The sequence below is a fragment of the Vigna unguiculata genome, chromosome 6 (genome assembly GCF_037176805.1).
Source record: "Vigna unguiculata cultivar grain cowpea cultivar isolate G323 ecotype 2 chromosome 6, ASM3717680v1, whole genome shotgun sequence".
NCBI lineage: Eukaryota > Viridiplantae > Streptophyta > Magnoliopsida > Fabales > Fabaceae > Vigna > Vigna unguiculata.
The window spans coordinates 41,167,777-41,179,997 of record NC_140797.1 but is presented as its reverse complement, the minus strand read 5'-3'; the positions used below and the strand labels follow the sequence as shown (position 1 = coordinate 41,179,997).

The following is a 12,221-nucleotide window of genomic DNA, read 5'->3' as shown; positions in this document are numbered from 1 at the left end:
ACAAGACAATTATAATAGTTAATTATCTAGTTTTTTTCAGATTCTACACAGGTAGATAGAATTAATCCATCAAATTCAATTTAAATTAGCGTTATGAATTAAATCTATCAGAATTACTGGCATAAATTTAAATTTAATTCATGATATAATTAAAAGTATTTAATCAAACAAATGTTAAAATTTGAACATTTAGAACTATAGAAAAGCAAATTTCAATTAATGAAGTAAGAATCCAACAAGAAAATTAAAAAATCATAACAATGGTAATAAGTACTTTAGAGAAAACTTTATAATGAAGTAAAGATAAAATATTTTTAAGAGTTAACAACAATAAAATTTTAAGAGTTAACTAGAAATGACTTCAAAGCTTAAAAAAATAATTGTATATCAACTTTTAGATACGCTATATATCACTATAAAAGCCATAAATGATCATAGATTAAACTATTATAAACAAAAATAACTGATAATATATATATTTTTTAACACGTTTTCAATCTCACCTATATGTTACGGATCAAACTCTCATGTTACTCAATTAATTTATTATTCATATAGTTGTTATTGACGTGTTATTTAGTTTTTTCCCTACATTATTGTTTTATAATGTTTTTTTTTTTTACATATTTCAGTTCAATTTTAATCTGTTATTGACTTGTAGTGATTTGTTTATCATGTTTCTTAAATATCATCCTTTTATTTAGTGAATGTTTCACTCCAGAATAATATTAACTATAATAATCTTATCTTATTAAAGGATTGTAAGCATAGTTTCCTTTAAATTTTTTTCACATAATAACTATAATTATATTTCATTTAATACTAGAACAATCTCGAGTTGTTGTTGATTTATTAATTTTTCCAGCTCCAAAACTTCACTCAGAATTTAGACGATTCATTGAGTGGAATGTTCATTAAAGTGATTATTGCTCTTCAAAATATTTTCACTAAATGAATAGATAGTCACCGAATAATATTCACTAGAAAAACAATTTCTCACTAAATGAATTTATAATTAAAAGAGGTACTGCGAATCTAGAAAGTTCTATAGGTGAACGAATATATGAGAGCTTTTTTTAACGAGATTGTCCCTTCTTCAAATCTTCTTCATAGGATCATACTGTGTTTGGTGTAATGAAAGTTGTATCGAACATTATGTAAATTGGGTTACATTTTTCCCTTTATTTATAAAGTTCAATTTGATAATTCTATTTCAAAAAGTTCAAATAAAGCTGATTGCGTTACGGATTCACAGTTTGAAAATGATTTTAAATTTTGTTAAAGTCCGTAACAGTTAGTGACAAATTTTAAAATGTCATTTTAAATTTTAATCAACAAAACATTACAAAGTATTACGAGTATAAAATAATTATTAAAAAAATGTCATTTTAAAATAGTGGTTGTACGAATTACAATTTTATCAGTCAATGTCTATATTAATATTTTTCTTTTTTGAATAATTTTAATGTTTAATGAATTAAAGTTTAAATAGTTACGATTTTAATATGCACTAATTAGTGGCGTATTTTTAACGAGGATGTAAAGCTGTTACTAATAATAAATTAATAGAATGAGAAAATAGCACCAATTTAGAGAATTAATAGAAAAAATTAATCATTTTAAAAATAGAGGGATATTAGACCCTAAATCAATGTATAGAGGGTTGTAATAATTTACCAAGCCGTTTATAACCAATTAAATACTCTTCATGGAGAACACAAAAATCTACCATGAAAGTGACAAAAGAAAATTTTTGCTTACCAACCTTCAAAACAATGCAGCTTCAGAAACTCACAAGTGAAATCCATTGAAGTTAGGAACTTCAGAAATGCGTACAAATCTGAAACCTAATTAATCCAGTTTCTGGGCTTATATACTTCGACTTTGCCATCTTTATAATCATGCACAAGCCCTTTATAATGTAACCGAAAACTAAAATTGAAAAAAAAAAAAAAAACAATACGGATCACTGTTATTTCTTCAAAGGTTTATTATCTCTACACTGAATCATTTGGTAGAAACTAGAAGCAGTATTAAGAAACTTGAGCAGTGTGGATATGGAAATGGCACCGGCAAAATAAGCCATCGCCCTATTTTCCACAAATTTTTTTAAATAACATTTTAAAATAGCCAGTAACCTTGGAAGGCTTTTGATACATGCTTGATCTGCCAAACCTTGCATTCATGGACAAACCGAATCATTTGTTAGGCTGCTTAGTCTTGCTAAATTTAGAACCTGTCATTTGCTCTGACTCATACAATATGTGATTGATAAGCCCCCTTGCAGCACTGCAGAACCAGAAACAAATCTACAAATAAGTAGATAGCGTAAATTTCACACACATGTGCCCATGTTATTGTGCTGAGACACTAATAACAAACGTGCACAATATAAATGTACTATACTAGATACAAGCTTACTCATCCTTCAACTTCTGAATCTTCTCAGGATCTGTCTCATGCTTGTGTTTCTTAAACTGTTGTCTCACCATATCAACAAGAAGCTCTGTGTTATGTTTCTGCAATAGCAAGAAGGCATAATCAGTTTCTCACGTCCTAGCATCATCGGACATGAAGATGTTTAAACCTTGTTTAAGCAAACTTCTTCACAAGTACTTCTCTAGAAGAGAATCAAAAGCAAAATAAAATAAACTTCGTCCGCAAGTTAAAATCAACGAATACATCTCATTTATCAACTTTTTGAAGAGATAGATATGAAAGTTTCTTTAAAAGCTGAAGTGCATAAGTCAATTTCAACTTTTGAAAGAAGGTTAACTCCTTTTACTTCTTAGTTTCCTTTTCAAAATGTTCAGGAAAAGTTTATCTCAACAGGACGTGACAAATGCAGTGCTTCAGTAAAAATAATGAGACAGTAAACCCAATGCAGAAGCATACCACGATCATGGGTGAATAGCATCACAAGCACAAAAATAAAAGATGAAGAAAATAATGCAGTGCACTGATAGGATCAGAGTTTGTCTAACACGTTAAGTCACAATACTTAAACATGAACACTAATTACATGTCCCTAGAAAACATGCATCATAAACATGAGACATATACGACCGAATTTTCAAAAAATTCACCATGGTGGGGATTCCCATGTCCCATACTTAAATTACTTTGACAGCAATTAGCTACAAGTGAATCTATTTGAAAGAGAGAGAAAGAGAAGAATGACTCACCCGATGACCAATATATTTAGCTCTGCGAAGACATTCACGGTAGAGCTATAAAACAAAGGCCATAAAAATAAGTAAGATATTTTATTTACTTGTTTGTAAAAGGATAAATTAGACTTTTGATCATTCATATAAATTTGTGTTTCAATTTGGTCCCTTAAGTTTAAAAAGTTTAATTTCCGTCTTCAAAACACCAAGTTGGTCCTTCTGTTAGTTTAATACATCAATTTAGTGTGTTTGGATTTTCAGTTTAATCCCACAAAACTCCCTTTTCAACTGAATTTAACACTCAGATTACTTCCCATTCGTGCATGGAAAATATAGCTTTTGCATTCATCGCCATTCCAACATACATCAAATTAGGTGAAACATGACAAACGTCAAACCATGAAACATGATACTCCAGTAAAAATTACCATTGCTAGTCAATCTTTTAAACTTAAAAAGGGATCAAATTGAAACCAAAATTCCAGATAAGGGGAACGAAACTCCAATTCTGTTTTTCTGGACTTATGGAAGCTAAGTAGAGAATAGGAGTTTGATTGAATTAGAGAAGACAGAAGGTTTGGCATGTGACTGACCCTAAGAGCATTGTTGGCGAGCTCAGGAGGCAGAGCAGTTTGAAGGGACGGCATGGTATAGAATCTGCGAAACAAAAACACAGAGGCAATTCATCGAACAGTTAGAAGGCAGAAAAGAGAACATTACTTAACCGACAAATTAGGATAGTGGTCGCTTGTCTAATACCGATTATCACTAGTTCTGACTCAGAGTCCTCGAGGTATGTTTACGAGCAAAGCAATTGAGCACAAAACTTGAATTCGCGATCCGTGCGAAACGAAACGACTCTGCGTTTTACGGTACTAGAAACGGAGAAGAGTGAATCGTGATTTATTAGTGGTCTAAAATGCCCAAACCAAAATGCACTATCGGGCCGATTCCTTGTACATGGCCCAAGAACTGGGCTTCTTCCCGTAACTCCAAAGATTTCCTTTTAACACCCCCAACTTTTTTTACCTTTTACTACGATAAAAATTTTCTCTCTTATATTAACTTCCTCACAACACTCCAAACAATCAGATTTGAAATTTGATTAAGAAAAGCCCGAATTTCGAAATTCGATAAACAAAATATTGGATAAATACTTCGCTGGATCTCAAGATTCAATTAAAACTCCTACCAAATTATGAAATTCAGTTTAGAAATTTACCAAATTTTGAAATTCAATTAAAAAACTCACTAAATTTCAAAATCGTATTAAGGAAGACACCAAATTTCAAAATCCGATTAAAAGACTCACCGGAATTGAAAGTCCGGTTAAACGCTCTTTCTGATTTCAAAATCCGGTTAACATAATTATTTAAACTGTTTTTTAAATTTAAAATTCAATAAACATTTTAATTAATATAATTTTCTTTTAAATATTTATTTAAATTGACACAAAAATAAAATATATTCCATTTGTGTCAATTTTAGTTTAAAAAAAATCAAAAAAATTATTAAATATTTTAATTCATATAGTTTAAAATTTTAATTCTTTCTTGTTGCTTATACCGGATTGGTATTAGGTGTATTTGGAGTTATAGAAAATGTATCTCTATAACAGTTCCAGCTTCTTAGTTAGTTTTTGTGGCAATCCAAGTTAAATGTATCAGTAATCACCTCTCTATGAACTGCATTTCTTAATTTCAACTCTTGAAATGAAATGAAACTGAAGCTAATAGTTAAAACCTATCATATTATATATGATATATGTAAATGCCCAATCAAACTATTACAATGTAGGTCCCAAAAAGGAGACTAAATTCTATAACTCATCACACACAAGGGGAAACCCCAAATAGGGACGAATCCTAAGTAACAAATACAACACCACAATCACAACTCAACAACAATGTCTCTCTCTGCTCTATATGCATACTATGTCATATATCATATACTTCCCACACCAACGTGACATGTTAACTACTACATTCGTAGGCAGAGAGCTCCACCACTGTATCAGGTTCACCTTCTCTTAAGCAATCAAGTGGAGGTATAGTCATGGTCTCTTGAGTTCCATAAGCATTCCAGCAAAAAGGGTCATCTACTAATGCCCCTTCGTATGGCAAAAGCTCTATCTCAGAGAGTGTTATGTTGGTGCATGCCACACTGTCACTGCAAGCAAAGTGTATAGGAGGAGTTCTCACATCATAAGTACCCTTTATGTTCTTATATATCACATTGTTTACATGCACTGCTGAAGTTTGATTCAGACACTCTTTCGACAAGCAGTAGTACTGGTCAATGATGATGCAGTTCCTCACATTCTCCATTTGGATGTTTTCAAATCTTAGGCCACTCACTGACCCCGTTCCACCTTGCCATGTCTTGATTCTCAGGCCATTGTCTGATTCCTTTATGATGGTGTTGCGAACAGTTAAGTTTGAGACACATGCCTGCGAATTGTGCACTCCGAGGCTTCCAATGCTGTCGAAAAAAGTGACCAATGTTAAGCATTTGGTGTAAAATGCTGAAACTAACATTGGCAATGTAAAGGTTCCGAAATGACTTTTATGTGTCTGATTAATGCAACAGAGTAGAAGATTCTGCTCTGGAACCATGAGGGGCCAGAAATGAAGAATAGAAACTGTGATATTATTAATTATTGCCAGTTTGAACTGTTCCAACTGTTAAAGTAATACACCTATAAAGATCACTAAAATAAGAAGGTAAATAAATAACTCCTGTGACCCTAACTTTTTGGAGAATTGGTGAGGATCATTTGAAAGGCGAAACTTTTTATTCTTTTGTGGAAGATCTATTAGTTGGAATCTTGGGGTACAACTTGGATAGTCACTATACTCATGCCATTGGTTGAAGTCACTTTTCACTCGTTTTGCTTTTAGAAATGGTTCTAGAATCAGTTAACAAAACAGAGATAATAATAATATATCATACTTTTATGTGTAAATTAGTCATCATCATTAATAAGGAGTTAACATAATCAGCAACACAGTATAACTACAAATTAAGATTAATTATGTAACATACCTAATACCATGGGTGGGAGCACAAGTAACACCCTCTATGTCCACGTCTGAGCACCCGGGTCCAATCGAGATGCAATCGTCACCTGTTCAAAAATCATATTATTCTAAACAACTTTTCTGTCATGTATATAAACAGAACAAAACTTCTATATTGAGAAACGAGACATTGCTCTTTGTTGTTTGGTATTTACCATTGCTTATCATGGAGTTATATATCCCAACACCCTTTGTGTTTCCTAAGTGGATTCCGTCAGTATTTGGACTGAGTTTAGGAGAAGAAATTGACAACTTGTCTATCAGTACTCCTTGGCAACCATCGAATTTCACGTGGAACATAGGACTGTTTTGAATCTTTACCCCACTCAGCACCAAATTGGAGCTCATGAAGAACCGTATCATCTATATTTGAGAAGACAAACGATTTTGAGACAGTTCATGTGGGTTGGAAAAAATAAGAATAAACAGAGTAGTTTACTCACTGTTGGGCTGTCACATGGTCCTGATACAGTTTTTCCATCGGGACCCTGAAATGCCAATTTTTTTACCGTTTAGTTTGAGTTCTTTCTGCATTAAATAAGTATACAACAAAGAATAGAATGGTGCAACTGTTATAACATGATTGATTAAATGATTACCCGGTGAGGTTTGCAAGGAAGATCCCACCACTGTTCCCCATTGCCTTCTATGGTTCCTTTCCCAGTAAGAGTCATTTGATCGAGTCGATAGAACACAAGCCATTGACTGTGGCTGTCTTCCTTAGGCCATGATTCTGGTCCATCAGGTGCCATGAGAGTACCATCCACCTGTTTACATTAGAACCTTGTTAGTAAGCTACATTAATGGAACACAAGAGAACTACAAATGAATTTCATGAAAGGAAGAATGAAGAACTGGGAAATTCAACAAGCGTTCTTACTTGAAATACCAGTCCAGGCTTGCATGGACCTGTAAAGATAGTCGAAGTTATCTTGAAACAGTAATTTTCTGGAACAAGAACAACTCCTGACTCTACTGCACAAGCTGCTTTCCATGCTGCCACGAATGATTGTGTGTCATCAGCTGAACCATCTCCAACTGCCCCAAAGGATCTTACATCGAAAATGCAGTTTGAAGGGGAATCCCCAGGATCACTGGGATAAGGGTCAGAGGGAACACCAGGGGAAATGGAAGGAGGTGAAGGTGAAGGTGAAGAAGGTTCCTCTGGTGCAGGGGAAGGACTTTTCTTCTGCCCCTTGTGATAGTGGTATCTTCCTTCCACACTATCCCAATTATGGATAAAAATAATCATGGTAACCCATAGGATAAAACACCATCGAATCAGACTCATTGCAGGTTTCAATTCTACGAGTTTTCACACTAAACTAACAATGTCACTTCACCAAGATGATTGATACCTGTGGATAAATGGAGGAGATTAAACTAACTTGTAAAGAGTTGGAAGAACTATCCTGAAGCTAAGTTTGTTATTTATACTCAAAACATAGAAGATACAGTTCATGAATGAATTCTAAAGCATGAGATGGACACGTGTAGAATCCTGGTTGATTTACTGTCTCAAGGAAACAGTTGGAGGATTTTAGAGGCTTTGGAGGACAATGTTGTGTTTAACCGTGCCACGGTGTCATTGTTCTCCAACCTCAGTTCCGTGACCATCCTCTTATTTTAATCGTATCTGTTCATTGTGTTGTGGTCCGTGACATTATACCTTCGCCCCCCTCTTGCTTCTTGAACCACTAGTTTTGTTTTCTGAATTTGTTTTCAGAAACTGTCCTCTGGACAATTTTAAAAAGTGTATGCTCAGAACTTTTGAGGCTCAAGTTTTCTAGAAAACTGTGCCTCACTCACCAAATTTCTATTACTTTTTCTTCTTATTTTATTCCATATCTGTTCATCCGTATTTTCCCTGATTAAGCTAAGAAATAAAAAGTGAGTTAGGTGTAATACACGGGAAATAAGAGAACTCTGCATCAAGTTCCATGGCATTTTTGAGTTTTCTTGAGTCAACTGATTCACTATATATTGCTGAACATGTGTTAAATTAGAATAAAGAAGAAACAGAAGGCAATAGTACTGTTCAAGAAAATTATCAAAATATTTGTGAAGATGAAAATTGGTGTTGTAGCATATTTGTCCGATTGTATGACATATTTCATCTTTGGTTTTGCCTTGGAGGTGGCCAAACAGACATGTAGCTATTGAAAAATAATAATTGTATGAGATACTGCACGTGAATTATTGCTATAAGTTAGAACCAGATCTCTGAATAACAGAGCAGCAGATAGCAAAAAAGAATAAAGCTAACCACAGTGGGAATCATGAACATACAAATAGGAAGACGAAAAAAATAATTGAACTTACATAATCAGTGACAGCTACATTTGTAATTTGAGTTCGACAACATTTATCTTTCCATGCAATGAATAAGAAACTATCTTTGCTAGATTGATCAACTAATAACCCTGATTAAAATGCATTCTACTCAGACATAATCAAAGAAAGGAGTGAATTACAGTAATCGGATATGATTAAAGTTGATAACTCAAAAATTACACTAATTGGATTACATTATCCATTAGTTTTTAGTAAATTTTAACTATAGTAGAATATTTATTGTTAGCAGAACTTCTCTATCTTTATCTGTCATGACAGCAAGTTACTTTCTCATTAAAAACGAAACAATATGTGCATCCAATTTTTTTCTTCTCTTTAAACCAAACAGGACACTAAATTTTAGATAAAAAAAATGTAAAAGAAAAGGTGCTAGGGGACCTAAGAGGAACACAAAGAAGAGTAGATGTGGGAATGTAGTTTTTATTATTCAAAAACAAAAACATATCGTGACTCTTCGTTGTTGGTTAGCTCATTGTGGCTATGAATTAGCAAGAAGGACAATTTTGGTACGCGACAACAGAATTAACGTTATTCACGGGTGGAATCAAACCCCTTATGATTTAATGCAAAAAATAAAAACAAAACAAAGAAAGTTAAACATATCCAATGTCTCCATATCTCTTACGTGCCCATTTAAGCAAATAAAGCAACAATGGAAAATCAACTAGACTTTTGGATTCACCTGATGAAGAAGAATGCTGCAATTTTTTTCTTCTCCTCTTTATCTCTTTGCTGTAGCAAACATGAAGCTGTATTGTAAGTATGTGTGTGTACGAAAATATGAGTTGCTGCTGTATAAAATATGTGTAGGAGTGTGGGTTTTATAGAAGAGACTAGCGAAGTGAAAATAAATGTGCATGGATTCGTGTTTGTCTTAACCTGTCACGTGTGTACAATCAGAAGATGAGAGTGCAAAAGCAAATAAACCATCGAAATTTCAACAGAGAAAAAGTTTGTGACTAGAGAGATTCTAGGGTGCACTTTTTTATGGTGCTGTGAGATGACAGCATGGTTTGTGGCTCTCTGATATGCCATGTGGCAGGGGTTCATACACGCACCTCACTCGCGGAGATAGTGGCTGGTTTGTTCAAAACGTGGGTCCTGTGTCACCATGATTGATAGGGCACGAGAGAGAGAGAGAGAGAATGTGTGTTAGTGTATTATGTTTCATCATATCACAGTTCCAGCATAATGTTATGTAGTCACATGCAGCTAAAATACAACCAGATTCTGCAGAAATCGAAGAAAGAGTTTATGCATGTGTGTGTGCTCTTTTTTCATTGCTCACTTGGTTTGAGGCCACGATGATATATGATGAGGAGAATGGAAGAGGGGACACGTGTTAGGTCAGAATTCACGGGGTGGTGTTTGTAGTTTGTGTCACGGGCTAATGAAAAAGTGTTGATTAAAAAGTTAGGAGATTGTTTTGTTCACAAGGTTGTTTTTACGATTCTAATGGCATTGATTTTGAGACATTGATGCGGACAGCGTATGAAGATTAAGAGTAAAACACCGCATTCTGGTGTCTGATTCTAACACCTGTTAAGTTTAACATTAGTTTACTCTTAATCTTGTCTGCACTTGCTTCCATCACAGTTTTAATTAAACACTGAACCAGCTTGTCGGAATATTGATGCTAGGTTCCAAGTTCACAGGCATTTTTCCTACTCTGACTGTGGAACAGATCAAGTCACATGAAGCTTTTATATTTTCTTTGATCATGCTGTTTTTTCAGAAATTGTTATAATATGCTTCTACAATTCAACACCCTTTAATCTGGTTAGCATATTGTAACAATTTTGTAGCTTTGAATAAATGTTTCGACTGCGGATGAAAGTTTGCAAGCTCCGACTTCAATATTTTTGATATTTTTATTTTTTTACTTTTTTTTATATTTTAAAATCACTTAAAAATATTATTTTAAATTATAAATTATAAAAAATTATCAAAATTTAGTTATTAAAATATTATTATCCTCGTAATATCACGTACGTCTGTGTTCTTTCAAATTTTTCTTTTTAATTTGATATAAAAGGGTTGATATTAAAGTTTTGAAAATGACAACTTTATAACAAGATTATTCTTGTGTGCTATAAAAGCAATAATGAAATACAGAAGAAACGCTAAAAAAACAACCAATGGAATTTCATTAGAGATAATAGGTAAAATAAATGTAGTTATATAACTACAAGGTATCAATAATTGAATAATATTTCAAAAAATTAAAATAACATCCTAATATTCTAACATTTTATTACAAAGTTAGAAGTTTTTTTTTTTAAAATACTGTATGCTGGGTAAAAAAAAAACTTCAAAAATAATTTTATGTTTTATTTAGATGCATTCTTCGATTAGTTGAGTCATGAAAGTAGTATAAAATACGTATCCCTCAGTCAATGCAAGTTTTTTTATCATGTGTTTTTAGAGATAATGGCCTTTGATTTCGAATATAATTATGGTAAGTAACTTTTCTTTTTTAATGAATTATACATAAAGTCTTGTGTTATTTTAAAATTTGACTTTGAATATAATTCAATAATATAAATGGACGTGTTGTTTAAGATTTTCCAAATAATTTATACACATGATTTAAATTCTGAACAAATTGGATGAATAGAGTGGATTCTTTTTGAAATTTGGAAAGAAAACATAATGGGCCAGTTATAATCTTCAGTGGGCCTCTAGTTCTGTTTACACTTCTATTCAATTATGCTGTTCCATTAGTGGAATATAATGGAACAAGATTCTTGTATAATAATAGGCATCAATTACTATTTTCTTTAACACCTAAAGTTAATTTTATCATATTTTTTCTCATCATGATTCATCATTATTTACAAAAGGATTAAATATACTTTTTATCTATGAATTTTTAGCGGAAATTGAAATTAGTCCTGAAACGTGATAGATTGAGTTCTTTTATTTAATTTTTATTTTTATTTAAAGTTTCAAATGCATTTTAGGTTATTATTTGACTTAATATTGAAATGAAAATGTGTAAAACGAGATAAACAATTTAAATATTATCATGAGATATGTTTAGAAAGTAAAAAAAAAATCTCAAAATTTAGTTAAAAGAATTAAATCATACATTTTTAAAGTTTTAAAGTTTGGGAGCTAAATTGGTCTACAATAGTTTCGAGAAGGGACTGATTCTAATTTTCACTAAAGTTAAGACAAAAGCATATTTAATCTTTTATAAAATAACAAATATTCAAATATGATTTCCTTTCTTATTACCATATCTGAATTGGATTGCTAATTTTAACTTTTTGTGCATTTTCTAACCGTTACTTTTTGGTCCTTAGTAACAATAGTTAATCTAATGCTAAAACAATTAATATAATTAGGACAAATAATAGTAATTTAAATTAAAATAATTATAGTTTTATACATTAACCAATGACGACTTTGAAGTTACGTGTAACATAATTTTACATAATAAAGTCTATTAAAAAAAACTAAAACATGAGTATTAAAGTCAATAAAAATATCAGAACAAAATATTAACTACATTAACTACATTAACTATATATTGTTTGAAACGAGAGAGAGAGAGAAAGAGTAACTGAGACTCACCGTTTAGTCAATATCAAAGCTTAAGGATGATGTTTGC

The 12,221-nt window shown here is 32.2% G+C and overlaps 2 protein-coding genes across 3 annotated transcripts; both read right to left on the bottom strand.

Moving 5' to 3' along the window:
* Window positions 1–1,950: 1,950 nt before the first annotated feature.
* Window positions 1,951–4,086, bottom strand: EMB2786 (COMPLEX 1 LYR-like protein). 2 transcript variants are annotated; one of them, XM_028075744.2, is made up of 5 exons: window positions 3,930–4,086; window positions 3,764–3,827; window positions 3,186–3,230; window positions 2,422–2,519; window positions 1,951–2,309 (listed from the first exon to the last, which is right to left on the bottom strand). In XM_028075744.2, exons 2-5 carry the CDS (start codon window positions 3,815–3,817, stop codon window positions 2,240–2,242), a joined length of 267 nt encoding a protein of 88 aa, XP_027931545.1. In that variant the 5' UTR covers window positions 3,818–3,827; window positions 3,930–4,086; the 3' UTR covers window positions 1,951–2,239. The 2 variants fall into 2 exon arrangements, with proteins under 2 accessions (XP_027931545.1, XP_027931544.1); XM_028075743.2 differs by having other exon boundaries at window positions 1,951–2,289; window positions 3,930–4,084.
* An 808-nt stretch (window positions 4,087–4,894) lies between these two features.
* Window positions 4,895–9,418, bottom strand: LOC114187487 (polygalacturonase At1g48100-like). Its single transcript, XM_028075749.2, has 7 exons — window positions 9,288–9,418; window positions 7,131–7,608; window positions 6,850–7,017; window positions 6,694–6,738; window positions 6,406–6,613; window positions 6,216–6,297; window positions 4,895–5,651 (listed from the first exon to the last, which is right to left on the bottom strand). The coding sequence occupies exons 2-7, from the start codon at window positions 7,539–7,541 to the stop codon at window positions 5,144–5,146; spliced, it is 1,422 nt and encodes a 473-aa protein (XP_027931550.1). The 5' UTR covers window positions 7,542–7,608; window positions 9,288–9,418; the 3' UTR covers window positions 4,895–5,143.
* Between the last annotated feature and the right edge of the window lie 2,803 nt (window positions 9,419–12,221).

What these genes read in the sequence shown, in the direction of transcription:
- EMB2786 (XM_028075743.2), bottom strand. Translation starts at nt 3,817, where the DNA reads ATGCCGTCCCTTCAAACTGCTCTGCCTCCTGAGCTCGCCAACAATGCT. An exon ending in CTAAATATATTGGTCATCGG is followed by an intron (nt 2,520 to 3,185) that starts GTGAGTCATTCT and finishes TTGCTATTGCAG; the next exon opens with AAACATAACACAGAGCTTCT. An exon ending in ATTCAGAAGTTGAAGGATGA is followed by an intron (nt 2,290 to 2,421) that starts GTAAGCTTGTAT and finishes CTGGTTCTGCAG; the next exon opens with TGCTGCAAGGGGGCTTATCA.
- LOC114187487 (XM_028075749.2), bottom strand. Translation starts at nt 7,541, where the DNA reads ATGAGTCTGATTCGATGGTGTTTTATCCTATGGGTTACCATGATTATT. An exon ending in AGCCTGGACTGGTATTTCAA is followed by an intron (nt 7,018 to 7,130) that starts GTAAGAACGCTT and finishes TAATGTAAACAG; the next exon opens with GTGGATGGTACTCTCATGGC. An exon ending in GCTCCCACCCATGGTATTAG is followed by an intron (nt 5,652 to 6,215) that starts GTATGTTACATA and finishes TTTTTTCGACAG; the next exon opens with CATTGGAAGCCTCGGAGTGC.